The 22,340-nt window shown below is 40.1% G+C and overlaps 2 protein-coding genes across 2 annotated transcripts in view; both read right to left on the bottom strand.

The window, feature by feature from the left end:
- The window catches only part of LOC310961955 (storkhead-box protein 2-like), a 21,795-nt gene extending 8,609 nt beyond the window's left edge, over positions 1-13,186 (bottom strand). The window contains 3 exon segments of the mRNA XM_083934265.1: positions 1,125-1,229; positions 1,232-1,276; positions 12,694-13,186. Coding sequence (XP_083790391.1) covers positions 1,125-1,229; positions 1,232-1,276; positions 12,694-13,075 — 532 coding nt within the window. The 5' untranslated portion in view covers positions 13,076-13,186.
- A 1,181-nt stretch (positions 13,187-14,367) lies between these two features.
- On the bottom strand, positions 14,368-20,488 carry casp3a (caspase 3, apoptosis-related cysteine peptidase a). Its single transcript, XM_083926267.1, has 6 exons — positions 20,354-20,488; positions 19,940-20,085; positions 16,478-16,606; positions 16,168-16,343; positions 15,949-16,060; positions 14,368-15,847 (listed from the first exon to the last, which is right to left on the bottom strand). Exons 1-6 carry the CDS (start codon positions 20,395-20,397, stop codon positions 15,618-15,620), a joined length of 837 nt encoding a protein of 278 aa, XP_083782393.1. The 5' UTR covers positions 20,398-20,488; the 3' UTR covers positions 14,368-15,617.
- Positions 20,489-22,340: the final 1,852 nt, after the last annotated feature.

The following is a 22,340-nucleotide window of genomic DNA, read 5'->3' as shown; positions in this document are numbered from 1 at the left end:
ACCCGAAATGATGCAACCTATAAGTTCAACTCCTTTCCACTGTGGCATCATATAGAGGTAAAGATGAATTTCAGGACATGCTTCCTATTAAATTTGACTGACAACTTGGTTATACAGTGGTTAAACCTGTGCTTTTATAATATTGTGTTTGGATTATACATTATAGGCTTGTTTTCATTAACATTAAGAGCGTTCCTTGACTTGATTGTTTAATACATTTAAGTAAAGAGGAAAATGACAATACTGTTAAAACGTCACATATATTCAACTTGTTAAAATAAAGATGGATTTTTTTGGAACAAATGCAACAATTTGGAGACAAAAAAAACGATAATAGTTGTTGTTTTTTTATTCTATTTATGCAATTTCCCAGGTTGGGATCAATTAAGTATTTCTATTCTATTCTTATTTTTCTAAACCATGAGATCTGTTTTGCTGTGTGAGAACTGTTATTAGATATTCTCAAAAAAATGTTTCTTCAGGAGGGATAAGATAATAATTTGTAACAACATCAAATCTTCAAATGTCTTATTTATCTATATATGACTAAACAACAAATACATTCTTTTTACTATCCTATATGACAAAAAAGCAGCAAATCCTCAAAAATGACTATTGAAATGATTAATCGATTATCAAAATAGTTACTGATACATTTTCTGACGAATAATTTCAGATCCATTCCTTTTGAAATATGATTCAATTAAATTTTATTTACAGTGCCAAATCACAACAGTTATCTTTGGACACTGTACAGAGTAGGTATAGGCCACACTCTATGACTTATTTATGGTTTACATAGACCCAACAAATCCCCCGTTGAGTACACAGTGGCAACGACAACCTTCCCTTTAACAGGTAAATTCAATTTTCTAAATGTGTCAGAGCAGTGAAGTGAGGTCAATAGATGTTTGCATAGATAATTTCTCTTTGAACCTGCCTTTTATGTTAGACATGATATAAAATTAAACACACATACAGATGTACTGTATAATCACCATTTTTTATTTACCTCAGTCTTTACAGTAACTGCTCATTTTCCAACAAAATATGCCACATCATGTATTCAGAAATCAATGCTTTAGTGCGGTCTCATTTTTAGGAATGGGGTCAGAGGGGCTTACCTGGGAAGCTGGCAGTGAGGTGCTCCACCAGAGCCTCCTGGTTGACAGGCTTGTGGGCAGAGTTCATAGCAGAGATGGCCAGGCACAAGATCTCCCCCAGCGGATGAACTGTGACTGGCTGATAGGTGACATACTGATCGGAGACACGTCACCTGCAAGAAGAGGAGGAGGAGGTGAGAGAAAAGAGGAGGCACGGCTGTTAGATCATGAATGAAGCAGCAGGCGCAGCGTGTGAAGCTATGATGTAATGGTCAAACAGCAGCAGTTTGCATGCTGCCTCGAACAGCTCCACCCCTCCTCTCTGTGCTTCCTTTAGCCTCTCATTTCCTCCTGTTTCTCATAGGTTAGCAAAGCGAGGCAGCTGCTGCAGCAACCGTAGCGTGAGATCACCTGAGTCTTCGCAGACCTCGTTATTCAAATCTCACAGACAGAAAAAGGAAGCTTGCACCGTCGAGCCACGACATGTTTGAAATGTATCAAATTATAACTGACTTTAGCGCCACATTGAGAGCTTACACATTCTCTGTTGAATTAAGCTGGCTTTGCTGTCAGCAGTAGTGAGTAGTGAGATCATCCTACAACCAGACGGCCCGCTTCAAGCCCCTCTGAGAGCAAACATCTGTCCTGCTGAAAGGTTGTAAAGCAACACACTCTGAATCCAGCGCTGCAGCATCTGTGCTGTACAGTAGCTGACCCTGTCCACTGACCTAAATCTGGTGATCATAGAGAATCACACGATACAGTGTAGAAAATATACAATCAAAGCCTCCATCTTTGATTCCTAACCTACGAGTATGTCTGCCAGATGCACCAACAGAATTAATGTTTCCACATTTACTGTTTTTACGTTTTGTTATCATTTCTGTCCACACTTCTTTTACCTGAGCTGAAATCAGCGCAGGGCTCTTCTCCTCACCACACTCGGCTGAATGATGAGATAGGAAACATGATGACGTTATCTCTGCTTAGTATCGCAGGCCTTTAAGCTCTATGTGGCTTTACGAGGCTTTACTCTTATTTATTTATTTTTTGTAAACACGAGAAAAGCTGGATCTAACAGTGAATTGGTCCAGTGCTGTTATAGTATAGTATAGATATAGATATAGTATGTATAAGGTTGTATGTATTAATTTTATCTATAATAAACGGACTGAAAGACCTGATTTTCTTGGTAAGGACACTAGTTTGTGAAGTGAGATGGCCCAGAAGCCCTTTTTGTAATCTCAACAAACAGTAGATATAGTCGCAAAAGTTGGCGCAAAGGTGATTCAATCGATCCTATGACTGAACTTTTGGGTATTCTGAAATAGTATACGTTATGGATTAAAAAATAAAAAGAATATTGCAAAATAACTGATTTTGTTGTAGTGTTTCACCATTAGTTTTATTCATATTTCTAAAAATGGGTCAGTAAATATGAAAGAGATGGGAAAATATGTGCGGTAGAAAAAGTTACAAGAGACTGAATTTAAAACCATACAAATTTAACCAATAGTACTCTTAACAAGAGAAAGCTTTGATCAAATCATTCAAAACATTTCTATTTTACCCAATTTAAATGCATTAGAAAAGTAACGGAAATGTGAGGTTTACAACATTTTCTACTAAACATTTTTTCACTTTGATTTGGGGTCAAAGGGCAGAGTTCAAACTGTGTCTTTGAGAGAGGGTGGAGCTTCTGTTGATGGGAGGGTCAAAGACTCACCTGGCGCGCGATAACTTGGCGGGGACGGAGAGAAATGAGGAGCAGGAGGGGGAGGAAGATGCTGCTTCTGCACACGGATTTCTTTCTCACTACGCGAGAGATTGTGCTCCAGCGGGTGTTCGGTAAGCTCCGGGCTGGGCCAGGCCCGCCGCAGATTGCTGCTGCGGTTCTTCTTCATCGTGACCCCTTTACCAGGTGGCCTTCACCCCCGGGGGCTTCTGGGATAAGGTGGAGGAGGGGAGGGGTGGTGGAATGGGAAGAAGGGGGGACGAAGGAGGGAGGTGGGGAAGGAGGGGCGTGCAGGGGGAGGTCGACCAACCTCAGGCTCAGTGCCTCCCCCGCATCAGTAAGAACGTCCCGCTAGAGCGATCACACACCAGACATGGCAGGAACCAGTGTGCACCTTCCACACACATACACACGTCTCATTTACATCCACGAACAAGCTACAAAGGACCGTGTTCGCACTGTGGGTGGTTGTCATTGGCTTCTGGGCTCTCCCAGGCTGATCTAGAGCGATGCAGCGGAGGTGCAGGTGATTGCGCGAGGCATCACCCTTTCATCGGCATCAGTCCCAGCCACCATTTGTAGCATCCCCATTTGCATGCGTAGGGAGGCACATTACGTAGCCGCTCTGATGTGGGAGGAGGGAGCAGGAGAGAGGTGGGGGGGCAGGGGTAGAGATGAGGGAAATGGGGCATTGGAAGCAAGGAGGACGGTGAGGAGAGGTTTCAGTGGAGGTTTTGGGATCCGTTTGTTCCTTTTGAGTAGAAGGTAACAGGGGAAGGACGGGAGGGGATGGATGGATGGTCAAATATTCAAAGCTTAAGAGGCCCAGTCTCCGACAATAGCTCAATTCACCACAGGAGTGCTCGGCCGATCCCCGGAAAACAAAAGAGCCCACTTAAAAAAAAAAAAAAAAACAGAAATAAAAGCTCCATTCACCCTAATGGGCAGTGAAACCTCAATGGTATGCCAAGCACCAGAGATGCCACGTTCACCTCCATCTTTATCCGATCAAGCACAAGATCCCATCGTCCTTTCGACAACAGCACACCAGGAGAGGGTGGGGAGAAAAAAATGGAGAGCATAGAAAGAAATAAATAAATTTTCAAGAATAGATATCCACCGCTTCCCGCAATCCAACGGAAGAAGCTCCCGAGCCTATCGCCGTAGCATCCATTCATTAACAGGGGGGGATGCAAACTCCAGTCAACGGCAAATCTCTTTCAACGCTAATGCTGCAGCTGCTCCCAGCACCTCCAGGAAGGGTGTGTGAGTATGTGTGTGTGTATGTGTGTGTGTGAGTGAGTGTGTGTCGGTGTGTGTGTGTGAGTGAGTGTGTATGTGTATGTGTGTGTGAGAGAAAGTGTGTATGCGCGCATCCGCCTGCTGCGCGCGATTCTGCGTGAGCATGCATGCGTCTGTGTCTGGGTGATTGAGGCTGAGGGGAGGGGAGGAGAGGATGCAAGAGAGAGAAAGAGAGAGAGGGAGAGAGAGAGGGAGATCGAGGACATACATAAGGCAGAGAGGAGAGCAAATATCAACAGCTCGAAACACAAACAAGAAAAAATAAAAATGTTCAGCCCTCAGATGATGTCCGGGGAATAGCTCAGGCTCTGAGTCTTTGGATGAATTTCTATTCTCACCCTCCTTCCTCTCTTCTTCCCTCACTCTCCTCTTTCTCTTTGGTATCAGTGAACTGGAGCAGATTGGTTGTGACACCGTCCCCCCCTCCTCCTCCTCCTCCACCCGTGGCCGTCCTGCCCTCTCACTTTGCTCTTTATTCTATCCCTCCAACCGTCCATTCACACTCCACACATGTGAGTCAGCAGCTAGCAGGAGCTGCCACTCTCTGGACGTGATTCAGGTGATGCTTTGGGTGTTTTTTCTTTTTCACTGACAGCCCCGTGCAAGTATTAGTTACTGAATCAACCAGTGGAAAAGCGCAGATGAGAAAGACACAAATCAGCAGCACCTTTTAAAAATGATCCCAGTCGGCCGTGGCCCTGTCAAGTCTTTAGCTTCAGGTGAGACACAAAAAGAGGACGGATGGTGTTTTAAGGGGCCCCTCATCCTTCAAGAGCGGAGAGGAAGGGAAGGAGGGGTGAGGGGGAGGAGGGAGAGCGACACCACGCCAGCCATTTTATTTCTCAGTAGTGCTGCAACAGCCTTTGTTGCCATGACGACGCAAGCCGATGATCTCATAGCTGTTACCTTTTGAGTGCTGCTCCCTTAAAGAGCCAGTTACTCAAGATAGAAGCAGACAGACGCCACATAGTCGAGGACTGAACTGTCTGTTGTACGGACAGAAAATACTCTTGCATCGCCGCTGAAGATCTGAGATCCTTTAACACTTATCTTACAACAACTATGAGACACAATTACACCAACTGTGAGAAATAAACAGCAAAGATGTCCTGATAGTGCCAAGACATTTTCTGAAAAAGAAATGTATCCACAGTGACTACAATGATGTGCAAGATATCCTTTGGAAAATCCTACTGAGGCGTCCATTAATTGATCAGTTGACAGAAAATGTTGATAATGTATTCATTGTTTTACTCATTATTCATAAACATCCACTGTTTCCATCTACTACGAGGATTAAATACTTTTTTAAGAGGCATATATGACAGTAAAGTGAATATCTATATCTCTATAATGGACATTTTTTTTCTTTTTGACATCTGGCAGATAAAAAAAACAAATCCATTTATTGAGAGAATAATGTGGTGATTAATCAATAATGAAAATAATGCTTAGTTGCAGCCTTAAGCGTTACACACCGCGCAGCAACTGCCCTTACCGCCTACCTTTTTAGGAGTTTTATTATAAAGCGAAGCATTTTAAAACGGCTCCTGCGAATTAAAAAAAACAGTTATTGCCAGAAGTTCAGCACGGTGAACTCTGGGTTGTAGAAGAAAATCTGTACGCGTTCATGTGGGCCCTAACCACTTTATACTATATATATTAATATTACCGTGTTACTGTGCAGCGGTTTGAAAGCTGCTCTAGAGGTCATGATTGTTTTTTATTACTGTAGCAGGCCTTCACAGCTTTACCAATCATCTTAGAGTAGACTATCCCCACCCCCTTCTGCCAGAGTTTTGAATTCGCTCTGCACAAGGGTCAGGAAAAGAGCAGGTCTATTCTTCCTGTTTCCTATCCCTTTTTTTCTGGATCCAATCACCAAGCTGGCTTTTTTCACCTGGCGTGTATTGGCTGGTTAAACACGATGACGACAGAGAAGCGTCACAAGCAGCTTTTTGTTTACAATTTACATTCAACATGGCGGCCATCGAAGCACAGCAGCCCCTACCTGTTGATGAACCCCGCTCTGCAGTTTGAATGATTTCAGTGGCATGTTTACTTTGAAAACTGAGCAGAAACTTGTCCTGGAGCAATTTCTCCAAAGAAAGGATGTATTTGCTTAACTGCCATTTTTGGTAAAAGTTTAATCTACCAGCTAGCCCCACTGGTGGCCAAACAAATGGAGTGTGTCATCTTGATCGTTGTTCTGATTGGTTGAACGACTGTCTAATTGCGTGCAGCCATTTGAACTCCGCCAGCCTCTTGTGCAGAAGACAATGACAGCAGCCTTCCCAGACAAACGTGCAATCGGAGATTCAACTTGGCCTGGCAATAGCCCGGCTAGTATTTGAGCCCATGATAACTATAAATGATATTTTGAAATCACATTGCTGTTGAATTCAAACACAGCAAGGCAGTGCTTTGAGCTAAATGCTATTGCCTGCATGCTTACATGGTCAATACTAGCATGTTTATATTTAGCATGTATAATGTTTATCATGGTCACCATCTTTCCATCACTAGCGTGGTTAAAAATGTTTTGAATATACTAATTACACTGTTGAAGTCTAAAAAAAATGTTGTTATAGCTGCGTATCAAACGTCTTTTAGTCGTAGTGCATCAACTAAGTTGTTGAGTTCCCAGTTGGAAAGTTGGGACCTCACAATCCAAGATGGCTGCCCCGCACATCAACAGTGAGAGTTGTAAATCTGTCTTGAGGCACGGTCAAACCAAGCCGAATTAAAAAAAAAATTGTGGCATCGCCTCATTTCTCCTGTGTCTCAAAACATGGTACTTGAACACACCACAAAGATAGTCGCCGACTACCAATTAGCACGTATGCCCTGCGCCTGTGTCAGAGAAAATAACTCTCCATACCAGCAGGCGGCCATCTGTAATCGTCATTCAAAAAGGGTAACCGGACGATCGACGGGATAGCTCAAGATGCTAGTTAGCCTGTTAGCATATTAACAACACAACCCGATGTTGAAAGATCAAATTATATTTACTTTACTACAAGAGCTAACAATAAACACAAACTATAACAAACCGTTTCTGCTAAAGTGCTCAATGGCTAAAATCTTACCTGACACAACAAGTTTGTTTTCTATCTCACAGCCTCATGACTTTAGTTGTTCGTTTACTTTTCTCACTTCCTGGCTGACTGAACTGCCGTTTAGAGTGATTTCTCTCAACGGTGGGCTTCAGCAGCTTTGCTGCCGATTCAACATGCTGAATTGGCCTGAAAAACAGCTGACGAGGGCTGTTATCATTTGGCATCGCTTAAAATGGCTAACCTAAATCTCATGTCCCCCATCCTGCAAAATAATGATTTTCCTGACTTGTACTGGAACATGGTCATTTGGGTGTGAGATCATTCCCAGCTCTGACTTCTACCAACAATCATCTAGTGCAGACTGGATAGGCTTGTATTACTGATAAATTGTCAATAAAACATGATTACATGATCCCTGCACAAAGATGTTGCATTGGGTTCAGACAAACCAGTAGTGGGATAGTACCATCCTGCTGTCTAAGACAGTTTTCCTGAGCTCTCAGGCAGCAGAGGATTTGTGGCCTGTTACAAAGTCATCCAACTTCCTTGCAAACAGGACCATTTCTGCCGGTGGTCTGCCCTCCAGTGGAACATTTATGACAACACGTCTTTTCACAGTTAGCTCTCTAGGCCAGACACTCAATAAAGAGACAAAAGAAGTGTTGCCACTACAGCCTACATAACACATCTGACATTAAGATATACGGCAACAATTCTCTCTGCTGCGTTAAACATTTCCCCCAATTCTCTAGTGGGACCCTCCCTTTCCTTCCAGTGGAGACCCCGGCTACAGCAGGGAATGCGGCGCAATAGTGTTTTCCTGAACAAATGCTCCACTTTTCCTTCCTTAAAAGCACACACTCCTCCCAGTCCATTGTTTATATCCTGCTAACGGATACAAAGTCCCTCAAGTTAATCAGATTGAATTGTCAATATTAAAAAAGCACTTTCCACACAGCTGAAAATCTTTTGTCTAAGTGTTGTAATCCAGCTACTTTTTGGCTCTTGACCCTAATCAAACATTCTCAGGCAGTTTGTGGGGATAATCTGCACTGTGTAAACAGGTAGCGGTCATATGAGTAGATTTATTTTTTTATCATTCAGCTATAGGACTTCAGCCATCTAAGACTCAGAAAGCTTAAATAATCTAGATTTAGTAATTAAATATCGTTTTTAAGTAATATCTGTTCCTGTTTCCCTGCAACCAGTCTGTCCTTTGTCAAGGTAATGTGCATCAAGAAAACATTTTTCCGATGCATTTACTTCTTGTACTTGTCTTCTAATAAAAGACAATACCGTCATATCATTTTTGCAAGGAGACACTACACCAAATGGTGACCATTTCCACACACAGTTAATAAACAGCCTATGGTGAAAAGTTGCCTGAACTTTGTTTGAACTTGTCTCGCAAACTCAAATCTAGACAATACAGCCGAAAATGAGTCACACAGAAACTTGCAGCTCATGCTAGAAAAAGCAACACTGCAGTGATTTTCATCTGTATACTAGACTAATTACTCTTGATTATTTAAATATTAATAACTCCCCCGAAACATTTTGCATACTAGAGCTGTTTCAGTTGATGTCAAAGAGGCAAAATGGATCAAATGTAACTCCTGGTTGAATTCACATGAGCTTTCAATTGAACTAAAGATTTATTATGCTGCACAATAATGAGGTGGCCACATCCCCCTGCACGGTTACATGCACTGCAATGACACAATTAAATGATCTATAAATCTGAGATGATTTTCAAGTTAATATCCTAGATGATGTTTTTAGTAGTGGGTAAAATATCACACAAAATATATATATCAGTGTCTCATCTGCATGTGGACCAAAAGCATATAAGCGCTGTTGGTTTTGGCATTATAGAGTCTGGTGAGTTATTAGCCATAAGACAAACATTCCACAGCTTATCGGTGTTTGCTTCAGTAGTGTCAGCGAAGAAAACGTCACTTTGTCGGACAGACAGAAAAAAAAGCTGCAACACACTAAGCTATTGAAGCTTTTCAATTCACTACGATCAATGTCTAGCAACTCAATGTAGAAATGTGGTAACACAGACTGCTGTAGAGGTGTTTGAACAGTCGATACGCACTTAAACGTACAGTTCAATCAGAAGGGTGCAGTCAGTGTTGAGCCTTAGCATTAGGTGCCACAAAACTTTGAGTGCATATGTGTAAATGCATTTAATGCGGATAATTTAACACGAATACACACTACAAGGTTTCTCCCTGATGAAAGTGTTAAAAAAAGAATAAAAATAAATGAAAATCAATAAGGTAAAAGATGCACGGGCCATAATTCTCTGTGGGTTGACAACGATTGACATAGTGATAAAATCCATCCTTTTTTATAAGACTATTGATCACAGCAGCTTTAACTTATTTACAGATACTGTTACAACAATATCTATATATAGTATACAGTGCACACTACTGGTTTTCCCACTTATAACTGTTGAGCAGGGGCGGCAAGCCACCCAGATCCACACATTTCCTGTCTTCAGATCAATTTAGTCATTAAATTACAACCTAAACTGTAGCTACAGTACACTTTAACATAAGGAATTCGATGTGTAAAATAAACAACACCTCTGTTCATTTTCCCTGAAGGTTTCTGCTTTATTTCAAAAGTGTATCGATTTGTTATGCTGGTGGTGTGCCGTAGAGCCGAAACAATAAGCTGAAGGACGCTAAAACGCACCCTAATTATTGATTTGTGCAGCTTTAAATATACGGCATTGCTGGGTAAAATAGCACCACTGTTCTTTTCTCAAGATTTCCTATGTTTCTCCCACTAAACAATAGTGTATTGATATTTTACCTTTACTTGTATCCCTTTAAATTGCAGGGGAAAATGTGTCAAGTAAAATTGAATGGCATTAGATGTGTTTTCACTAAGGCACAAAGAGTCTTCTTGCTTTGGACAATGATCAATACACCAAACAGACGGAGTATTTTCTGACTTTTTATGGTTTCTCTGCTACAGTTTGATGTTGCTCACTTATGGACCTGACAATCTCAACTGAGGCTCTATTGTGAAAAAGACCTATATACGGTAATCTGACATGCTGCACGCCTCTCCGCACACACAACTACTCGGATAAGGAAGCTTGTGAGGGCAGTATGGTGGGTGCAGCGGTTAGACTGCAGCGGTTAGCTGACAATACCTCAAGTCATCCAAACCTGTCCCAGCACATACATGAGTTATAGTCTTGTCAGAAGAAGATGAGTATGACTGTGGGAATGTTGAAATGGAGTAGAGCTGGGCCCAAGTCCTGTCTCCTCTAAATAAATTAGTCTACCTCATATGAAGCAGCTGAGGTTATAAGGTGAGATTCTGCCTAAAGTCCTCATCAGGTTAGCTACGACTGGTTTCATGCAACCTGTCCTGACTCACAGAGGGAGTGGACAATATCATAAAACCCTCAGGGTAAAGTATGTTCATTCAGTTATAAAAACGAGAGTCATATTGGGGCGAATGCCAATTTGCAGCGTTTGCCAGCGATTAAAGAGGTGTGGAAATCAGCAAGAAGCAAACCGGCAGAGTCACAAACTGCAGGTAAATGTCAGAAAGGTATTTATTATTAAAAGGTAACAGGTAAACAAACACAGGACGAAAAGAAGCAGTGAAACCAGCAAGGGAGTGACAGACTCTTGAAACGCCCAAAGTCTCAAGTCAATCATGTCAGTCGAGAAAAGTCCTCATCTCACGTCTTGGCGAACCAAATCTCATCTCTGATATGAGATTCGGCCTTTTTGCGGAGCATAAACAGACGTGATGAAGATCCTGCGGTGGAATACGTATGGTCTAATTAGCCAAGAGTCTTTAAGTCTGAAACCTTTTATGAAAATTTTGTATTTTCATATTTGTGCCGTCAGGATACTGTATAGTGACAGTTTCAGCAAGTATGAAAGAAAAAAAAAGTTAAGTTATCAACTAGCTTTAAGCACCTAGTTTACAGGTGAAGTAACAGTAGTGAACTCATCCTACAAATCAAATCTCAAGTCCTAGAGGACACGTGCCATGGCGAATCACAAGTCTTCTTTGTAAGTAAGCTGCGAGGTTACTGCAAGTCTTTCAAGTCTCTGAGTGCTGACCGTTAAAATATCACAGCACTTGCACTCTTTCCTTAAATATTTAGGTAGTTGGTTCACTTTTTTATTCAGGAAGTCGAATTAAGATAAAGATCTCTTTTACAGGAGAGACCCAAGTGCGTGAACAGTCAAGTCCATGTCGTCATTTTTGTGAATTAAAACTGTTGCGAGTCCAAGTCTGCAGACGTACAGTGTAAAAGGAAATACTGCTTTACAAAAGTTAAAGGTTGAATATGGAGAACCCCGCCATCTTGTGTCTCAAGATCGTAGTCGCAACAATCAAAAATAATTATAGCAGTCGGGTTGCCAGGTTGGTCAGACCCGGCCCAGTAGCCTACAGGAGACCGAAGTTGTTTGAGCCTGTTTGAACCCATCCCCTCCGGCAAATCACACCATAAATACAAGTATTAGTGGAGTTTGATTGACGGTTAACATTAGTCATTACCTTTAGCCGTTATAGCTAAGTAAATATGAAAGTTAGCTTATCGATCAAGGAGAAACCATTTGGGCGTGTTTTAATGCAGTTGAACTCCTTTCTCTCAGTCCATGAAGTGAATGTTTGGCCTATATTGACTCTGGTTTTTGCCCTTCTCCGGTCCCTCAGCTGCTGGGACAAATAAGCAGCTGCAGGATTGGTAAACTCCATTTCACCAGTGCCAGCCTACAGTAGCTGCACCAAACAACAGACAACCCTGGCAACCTGCAATGCCCAACGCTCTTGGCTGCTACAATGTAAACAGAATGTGACAGAAAGTCATTGTCAAACCCATCAAAAAAATATTGAAATATTAATTCAAACTAAATATATTTTTAATTGAAAAACCATACTTTCATGGACTCCTCAAAACGCACTGTGGGTGTATTATTCAAATATATGTAGCTTTTAATAAATATTCTACATCTTCAGCCTTTAATATGGAGTTCAAATTTCAACTCTGACAGACAACATTGGTCAGATTGAAATACTACATTTTATTGCCACTGAACACTATACTTATTAACTCTTTAAACACTTGAATCACCCCAATATTCATTCATTCGTGCATCTTCAACAGCTTGTCCTTATCGGGGACACCCACGCAGACACGGGGGAGAACATGCAAACTTTGCACAGAAGGGCCCCAGCCGGGATTCGAACCAGAAACCCTCCTGCTGCAAGCCACATTCCCCATGCAAAGACAGGAGAAAGCATTGTTTCCGCAAACATGAATGGCATCAACTTCAGTGCTGTCTGTGAAACCATTAAATCACAACACATCCATGTAGAACAAGTGGGAAGCAACAACTCTTTTCTAACGGACTGCCTGTGTGCGTGTGTGTGTGTGTGCGCGCAACTTTACATTCAACAGTGCCACAGCATGATTATGCATGCATGTTCTTAACATACCCACCTATGCACTTGATGTCAAAGCCCTGTGGTGGTTTGAGGGTCCGCCGGGTCCATCCGTTCCTGAGGACCTGCAGATGAACTTCTTTGCCCTGAACGAGCAGCACATGCTCATCAATCCAGCCGAGGAAGAAGAGCTCGGACAGCGCCTGTGTCAGCGCCTTGTTCCAGAAATGCTGCATGTTTACGGCTTTGAAACTGGCGAAGACCTCGTAGCCGGTGTGATGCTCTAACTTTACCGAGAGCACGGCAGTATGTGGTGGTGATGGTGATGGGGGGTCCGCTTCATCCTCTCTGCGAAGCTGCGACAGCACCAGAGCCAGAGAGTGCGGAGCTACGTGAAGGGACTTCTCCATTCCTGCTCCAGAGTTAACGATGGCCCGCATGAGTATCAAAGGAAAGTACTGTAAAGACCACGCGTGGTAATCTTAACTGGTTCAGACACATCAAAGAAAGGGACTGCAGAGTAAACACCACAAACACGCCGCTGCACTGATCCAGAGTCTGCAGGGCGGCGGTGGGAAAGTAAAACACAGGTGCTCCTCCATGTAAAAGCAGGGAAATCAGCAACCTGACGCGCCGCCCGCTGCAGCCAACTAACCCCATCTGTCACAGTATTAGGGCCTATTTCCAGCGACCACAGAGGCGAGGACTCGTGCTGCGTTCAAGGGCCACACGTAAACTCCCACTTTACACCGCCTTTTTTTTTTGTTAGAAATAGTTTTCAAGTCTTAAGCAGTGGTGGAAAGTGACTCAGTGCATTTACTCAAATACTTACCTAAGCACAATTTTGAGTTGCTTGTGCTTTTCTTGAGAATTTAATTTTATGCGACACTACATTTATTTGGTACATTTTGTTACTTTACAGATTTAGATTAATACAAAATATTTTCAACAAATGAAATAACATATTTTTCAAGGTACTCAGTATTTTTATTTAAACTACACAGCAGTATATAAAGAAATAATCAGATCCACCTTTACCAGCTGCAACATTAGTGATATTTACATTCATGTATCAAGAATTATAATCTGATAATCTAATATTCTGAAATTGGCCATTGTGCATAATGAGTACTTTTACTTTTTGTACTTTTAAGTACAGTTTGATGCTCATACTTTTGTACTTTTACTTAAGTAACAATTTAAATGCAGGGCTTTACTTGTAAGAGTATTTTTACACTGTGGTATTACTATTTTTACTTTAGTAAACTTCTAATTCGGAGCTCCATATTGTTGGTGGGCAAAGCCTTTGCATTCAGTACAACAGGTGGCGGGCTAAGTGTCCTGTTGTTGTGAGCTTGTTTAGGTGAAGTGTATCTGTGCTGGCAGAGAACAAATCTGAGGCCCAGTTTTATTTGGCCCAGGGCCTCAGGATCTGGTGGCCCAGTTCTTGTCACCTAAGGGCCAAATCTGGAGTAATACTGCCTGTTTACACTCGACAGTGTGAAGAAGTAGACCCATAACTGTAGTTGTAGAGGTCAATTATCTGTGAGATACGGATGAACAACACTGGCAAGACTTGATGGGAGTGAGAGCACTTTTAAGTAATGTCTGTAAATGTTGATAAGCTTCACTGTTGTAAGACACAAAAACAAAATCACTAACAGAAAAATAAGAAGTGATTTTATTTTTCAGGAAAAAACATCACACCAACCTCACAGTATCACTACTTACAAAATAGTGATAGAAAAAAAGGCCAAAAAGTGACATGGATAGCAAAGTGTAGTATATTATAATGTACTACTATATGTCAAACACCAGTGAACATAACAGCAATAGTGATTACAGCTCGTTTGCTGTAAATATTGAAATAATTACTCACAAATGATCAGCACCTGGTCAGTATACAGTGAAATTGCGCTTTGTTTGTACAAATCACTCAATCCTGATGGTTATGTATTAAAATGTTTTGACTCACAGTTCCTGAAGTCCATTGGAAATGACTTTTAAAGAGACATTAATGACTGTAATTATTAGAGCAAAGTGAAAATTTGCCGTTTAATCTTTAGAAACCTACAATAAATAAAAGGAGGTACTGCTGAACATGAAATGTAAATGTGTTGTGAAGTATGAAAATGTGTTTTGAAGTATGAAAATGTGTCTCAAATATAAACATCGTACATGTGGACTGGCTTTACTCATGCATGCTATGAAGCCTGACACGTTTGAGGACATTCACAAGTAACGGTTCATATTTAGAAAATGAAATAACGGAACAAGATAGCTTAATGGGTGTTCCTGTATTTGCTACACATCATCATCCTTTAATTTACCTGCTGAGTGCAGCATTCATTTAAGCTTCACACAACTCAACGGGTAATATTTCATGTTGTCACTACACTGCCTCAATAGTGACAGAAGACAACAAGGTTATCAGCAGGCACAGGACTGACACACATGATCCCTTCAAAACAGACTTGACAGACACTTAAACTAACACAAACTGCTGATGCTGGAGGGCAGGAAGTGCATCTATGGTTTCATGATTAAACAAATATAAAAAAGCCCAACTTTCCTATCAAACTGGCTCCAAATACAGTAGGTTTCCCTGAAATGTGTATAGTGTAAACAGCAAAGAGGCATACACTGGTAGAACATTTTGAGCTTGGATTACAAGGTCAATTCCATTTTATCTTTAGATTCCTGATTTTTCAATGTTAATTTAGGCTTTGATTGTTTTAAAAAAATAAAAATGTAAGGGTATTTAAAAGAGAATACAAAATAGTTTTCCTGCAGGGATAAAAGTTGTAATGCCTTATCTCAGTGGCAGAAAGAACCTTATAATGCCAAGCTTGTGAAGTGTGACTTTGCATCACATCTACTCTCACAGAAACATGTGCGCTGAGGTGTCATGAGATATTCAGGCATCGTAAACCACCTCATTCACATCCTCAAGCCTCAAGTTCTTCTGATGTAAAGACGACGTCAAGGAGAAAAGTACATCTCTTTGGTCAGCATTGACACAATGCATGGGATTTGTTTCTTTGCATTAAAACCTGGTGAATGGGAGATGGACTCAAACTCTACCGCCACCTTGTGGTTCACTCGTGTCATAATGTGCAGCAGCTCCAGCTCTTTTCCATATTTGCTGATCATGTCACACAGTGACTGCATGAACCAAGAACCGGTCATAGTGTTCCTCCATGAGTAGTAGCCTGTAGAGAAGTGATATGAAAAAGGATGTCTCGATACAATAAACCAAAAAGAGGGGACAACAGTATAGAAAAAGACCTGTGATGTGTGTATGAGTATTAACCTGGGGCTGTGGAGAAGGCGTAGAGGAAGTCAGCTTCCACAGGGATCCTGGTGGTGCCATCGTCTACGCTGTCTGCTTCAATGCCTCCGTCCAGATCAGTTCCTCTGCAAGCCTACTCAAATGTTCACACAAACAAAACAAGATCAGGTTAGACTTAAGCAAAGATGTGAGGTAAGTTAGTGCAGGAGTTAAAAAAAAGAAGATAAACCCATACAATACCTGGATGAAGAAGAGTTTGGGCTTTCCCACCAGTGATTTGCAGCGATCCCCTCGAAAAAGTGACGTCAGATATTTGAGCTCTACGGAGCCATCGGTACCAAAGAACACACCTTCGTCCCCATGGCTCAGCAGGACACAGACGAATGAGGCGTAGCTGCTGTGATCTTCCTTTGATGCTGGAAAAAAGACGTGCAAAGCATTTAATATATTTTTGTGAACATAAAATGAATGTATTGTAAAATAAATCAGGTGAAAAAGGTCAATAGTTTGGAGTCTTACACATTTTGTACGAATTCTGCATCAAACTTACCCGTAATCAAAACCTGTTTCATCTGCTCGACCGACTGGTCGTTGTAAACCTTCACTTTATAGCCCAACTTTCCAAACACTTTCATCGCGTTGGCTGCATCTACATCTGTACCGTTCCGTTGATTCATGCCTTTAGAAAAAAAGCAGAGAGAATCTTGTGAGGTAAAATAAAATAAAATGTTCGCCCAATTATTTCTTTATTATTTTCCACATTTAACAATTCTAAACATTTAAACGGATCCAGAATAATAAGAATAGAAAAAAAACAAGACCTTAACACAATGAAAACACAACTACAATAATATTTTTATAAGGAAACGACAACTCTTGCTTCTTTGTATCGTATGTAGATTCATTCATTCATTCATTCATTCATCAGCACACGCTGTAGGCATTTGATACAAAGCACTAACCAATTTTAAAAAAGGTCCTGCAGGACATCAAAACATTTTTCATTGGGACTCATAACAAACTAATGTTTTCATTAGTCTGCATTAGTTACGATACTGTTGGTGCACAAGATATGTTGTGCACAGATTCATAGATTCAGGCTGTTTATGACTTCAAAGAGGTGGGATTTTGGAGCGCACCCTGTCTTATTAGTACATGACAGCTGGTTATGTCACATACGGTCCACATATCTCCAGCCTAATCAGTCAGAAAAAGTAAAACACCCACACACGTGCAAATAATAAAGTTATTTCTGGCTGAATAGCATTTGCACACTGTCATGGTTGATTGGGACATCTGAATAGAGCAGCATAATTAATGTTATTGGAAACACGTGTGTTTTTCCTACTCCGACAATTAATAGAAAGGAGTCCTAATTTTTTTAAGTGTCGCTTTTATTCAATCTCTAAAATTCTGTTGAAATTATTGAAATATCAAAGTAGGTTAGCTTCTTCCTACAGCTTTTAATGCATCTTGTTAAACGAACAATTATTGGTCTGACGTTTATTTACGGCCCATCACTGCTGTTGTTGTGCGCCATCACATGGTCTCTGTCCATCTATGTCTGGAGCCCTTGTGTTTAGGATTGAACACCTCTCTAGTTTTTAAGCTACGGTAACTGTGGTCCCCTACTTTGAAAGAGTGAGAATGTGGACCACAGCCAACCTGCTAGATTTGAAACAAAGGTTTATTGCAGGTGTCTAAAACTGATCCAGTAAAGGGCTGTGGCTGCAGGTTTTTATTCCAACCAAGCAAGAACACACCTGATTCAACCAACTGAATCGCCTTCACACAGTTGGATTTGTTGGATCCAGTGTGTTCTTGCTTGGTTGGAATGAAAACCTGCAGCCACAGCGGCCTTTTACTGAATTAGTTAGAGACACCTGGTTTATTGGCTCTTGCAAAAAAAAAAAAATGCGACAATTTTCTTGGAAACGTGTGTGAGATTACAGAGTTATGCAAGTGTGCTCATATCTACCATGACAGGAACTATTTCATGGTTGAACAGGCATAACCACTCCTGATGTTTACCCCACTCATATGTACTTGCTCATGGAACATTGTTGACCAAGCAGTCATGTGTACTTAGTTAGTCCTGCTAGACGGGTATGTCAAACAAGTCTGACAGCAAAATAAGACCATCATACAGTAAATGATGCAGACTGAAGCTGTATTCGTTTGCATTGATATCCAAGGTCTTCTCAGCCAGATAAGAGGTCCTTTCAATAATAGCATATGCTGCACAAGGAGGGCCACTAAGTAGTATGCAAGGACTATGGTCAACTCAAGGTTTCATACTTCATGTCCAAACTATTGTAGACATACTTTATGTCCTCAGAGAAGCAGTAGATAAACATTCCCTTATAGATCCTTAAGGGGCCGACATCGTTACGTGTCATAAAGAGGTTAAAGGACACATGAAAACAGCGGTTATGGCTTTCTTTATGTATCCTGCAAAGCTAAAGCAAGACTACCACATCATACAAGTGACTGGGCCATTCAATAAACAGAATTAACATTCTCATACACATCAATCTCAGAAGAGGAACTAATCAAACCATGGGTACCCATGTGATGCATGCCAAATCATACTGCGAGTCATGTGGGTACCTGAACTTCCTGAAGAACCACTGACAGTACGCTGCACTGGGAGTAATTGAATTATCTCATCAAATGCAATGATGCATACACAAGGGTTAGTACAACTGTCTGCTTGTTCTAACTGTCACTAAAGCCAAAATAAGGACTACAACAGAGCCAACTTGAATATCTAATTAACTGTCATGGGATGCAGCTAAATGTGCTCCACAGCAACAACAGTAAATTGCGTCCCAGAGGAACACCAGTCATCCCATGAAGGCTTGGATGCCAGATGACTGAACTTCTCCTTGTACGCTGAAGAGCTTTCATGGAGCTCATACAACTCCAGGCGACATATCTTGAGTCCTGCTGCAAACAAAATGTTGCAACAAACGGCTAAGATGCAGAAGGAGAGGCACTACTAAATTTAGGGAGGTCCATTTCCCGCAACTCAAGCTCATCACCAGACAGAAGAAAGGCTAGCCCCAGTGACGAGAAATACCTCCATGGAGCATGTGGTCATCAGCCACCTGCACGGACGTGGCATCACCTCACAATTATAAGCAGTTTCACAAGCGACATCCTTGGAAGGATTCCCCTTCTCTTGCTTTCCAACAGGGATGTCCCCACAACAAATAACTCTACCATAACTAAGGGATCAAGTGGAGAAGCTTGTGTACACCAACTGGGAACTGGACAGGGACACCGCAGACCCCTCTAAGGCCAGCTCACCGCTTACATCTTGTGAAATATTGAACATTTTACATTTGCGAAACTAACCCATTACCCCAGGCTAACCAGTGGGTGTAGTCTAGTTTCAAAGCACTTCAAAATGTCATATTCTCAAACCCTAGTACGTCTTTTTCTGAACTGTTGGAGAATAACAGAGAGAGAATGAGGAGGTGCAAGTAATTATTTCCATTGCCTTTTAACTATTAAAATACATTCCTACAAGTGCCTATCACGAGAAAAGGTATTTTGTCTGACTACAGTAAAGAAAAAAACCCCAAGGGTATTTACAATTTGAATTACAATGATACCGCACAAAGAACTGCAAGTTAATATTTACCTTTGAGCTTCTTTACCTAATATTATGAGCTAGTAATTAATTATTAATTAACCTTTTAGTGAGCTTGAGTTTAAGCACTAAGTATAAGACAAGATGCCGTGATTCTGTATCAAAGATAATATTTTACAGTTGTAATAAGAGCTGCAGAACAGGAATTTGACCTGGTGTTTTGTGCTTAGCGTAGATATACAAATTGAAGAACAAAGAATACGCTAAATTTAAGGGTAGAAATTAGGAATGACAATAATAATTTAAAAATATGTAGAACATAAAGTAAAATAATATGTATACAAAGCAGTTTAACCTTGAATAGGTGCCATCTGAAGGTAAACAGACCAAAATAAGAAAGAAAACTATAAATACCTGTTGTTCTGTCAAAGTTCTTGTTGTTGATGATGATGCACAGGCCGATGCAGGGGAAGCTCAGACTGTATCTGAAGCTGTGGGCGTTGGGCTTGTTAGCATCCACGTCCATGGGGTCAGAAGCAGACACAGACGACCCTGACCACCTAAGGGGACAAACAAAACCACTAATGTTTACTCTAACTGTCAGACTGCAGATAATAAACAATGCACGACACAGACAGAGCTGATGCAAGTTGAATAAAGCATTTAAAGAGTGAAGTAGAGTCATGCATTAGTGCTTTGTTATGATATAAATGACACAAAACAGATTACACACCTTCAAAACAACAGCTAATATGAGCTGTTATGCTAATTAGCTGCGATAATAATGAGCTGATGTAACGTAAAGATAAATAAATTAAATGTACTCACTGTTGTCCATCGACACCCTTTGCGTCTGTGGAGTCTCCCGACATATTTCTGATTCAGACAAAATGAACCACACAGAGAAATAACACACCCTGAGTGATGAACGGGAACCCGACGGACGACTGAGGCTAACTGCTAACGTGGTGTTAGCTGTAGCTAGGAAACAAAGCTGCTGATGTCATGCGGAGAGCGCTGGTTTTATACCGCAGCGCCTCCGGGTCACACCGGCACAGGCTCCTCCTGAGGTGGGCGGGGCTAAGCTTTAAATGCTGAGGTACAACAATGTTTATTATTTTTCACATTTAACAATTCTAGGCATTTAAACGGATACATAATAATAATAATAATAATAATAATAATAATGATGATGATGATAAACAGAAAAAAAGCATTAATTCATTATAGACACACATATATATGTATATAAATATATACATATATATGTATATTTATATACATATATATGTGTGTCTATAATTAATTAATGCTTATTTTGGTTTTTCTGTTTATATATATATATATATATATATATACACAAAGGCATATTGTAAAGTATGTTGAAGAAAGTAAAAAAAAAAGAAAGTCGTAGTATGTTAAAAAAAAAAATTAAAAGTCCTGGTATAGTATGTTAAAAAAAAGTAAAAAAAAAATAAAAGTCTTATTATGTTGAACAATACGAAAAAAAGTACAGACCCGGGGGGAGGGGGGAAATATTTCGAGAAAAATGTTGCAGATTATGAGATTAAAAACTAGCAAATCTACGAGAAAAAACTCATAAATTTACGAGATTAAAACTAGCAAACTGGATCCATTTGTGATGACAACAAAAATTAAAATCACAGAAGACAAAAATGAAAAAACTACTGGGGTTTTTTCATATTCTCCGACCGGAAGTGGCCATTTCCACAGTAAGAGCATCTATGAAGACAGTAAATATATATATATATATATATATTTAATTCAGAAGCCTGTGATCGATATCATCAGCCCATTTAAAACATTACGTTTATATTAACTCACAAAAAAAATTCCAAAAATCTGATTTGACAATTGTATTACTGAGCAGTTCCAGAAATTTAAATTAGATTTTTTTAAGAACAGAATAAATATAAAGTGGGAATTTCAAAATAAAGGCGCATTTTAAAGATGTCGATATGAATTAATATTTTAGATGATACTGGATCGTTGATAATTTAATATACATATCAGGATTAGCGTTTTCTTATATGCTTACAGAATCAGAAATACTTTAATAATCCCAGGGGGAAATAGTTGTTTTTTTTTAATTGAAATTATTTATTATTATTATTAAAAATTGTTTACTAAATGTGGTTTCAAAGTGCTCTCCACTCCTTTAGGAATACATACATCATGACCCAAAGTACGTCACATTTAAATATAATAATATAAAATACTGGAATTAGCCTGTAAATGATGACAACACTGATTAAAGTTAAACTCCCCCAAATCCCCAGAGAAGTCCCTGACCGGAAGTTGCCATTTCCATAGTAAGAGCATCTATGAAGACAGTAAATATATATATATATATATTTAATTCAGAAGCCTGTGATCGATATCATCAGCCCATTTAAAACATTACATTTATATTAACTCACAAAAAAAAAATCCAAAAATCTGATTTGAATATTGTATTACTAAGCATTTCCAGACATTTAAATTAGATTTTTTTTTTTAAAGAACAGAATAAATATAAAGTGGGAATTTCAAAATAAAGGCGCATTTTAAAGATGTCGATATGAATTAATATTTTAGATGATACTGGATCGTTGATAATTTAATATACATATCAGGATTAGCGTTTTCTACCCTATCAGAAATACTTTAATAATCCCAGGGTGAAATAGTTTTGTTTTTGTTTTTTTTAATTGAAATTATTTATTATTATTAAAAACTGTTTACTAAATGTGGTTTCAAAGTGCTCTCCACTCTTTTAGGAATACATATCATGAAATCTGCTTTATTGACCCAA

This window comes from Echiichthys vipera, assembly GCF_963691815.1.
Source record: "Echiichthys vipera genome assembly, chromosome: 2".
NCBI classification, from domain to species: domain Eukaryota; kingdom Metazoa; phylum Chordata; class Actinopteri; order Perciformes; family Trachinidae; genus Echiichthys; species Echiichthys vipera.
The sequence above is the reverse complement of the archived record's forward strand: the minus strand, read 5'-3'. Positions and strand labels throughout refer to the sequence as shown.

Coding starts and splice junctions, on each gene's coding strand:
- casp3a (XM_083926267.1), bottom strand. CDS start 20,397: ATGTCGGGAGACTCCACAGACGCAAAGGGTGTCGATGGACAACA. Junction 16,344..16,477: donor GAAACAGGTTTTGATTACGG/GTAAGTTTGATG, acceptor TCTTTTTTCCAG/CATCAAAGGAAGATCACAGC. Junction 16,061..16,167: donor CCAAACTCTTCTTCATCCAG/GTATTGTATGGG, acceptor ACATTTGAGTAG/GCTTGCAGAGGAACTGATCT.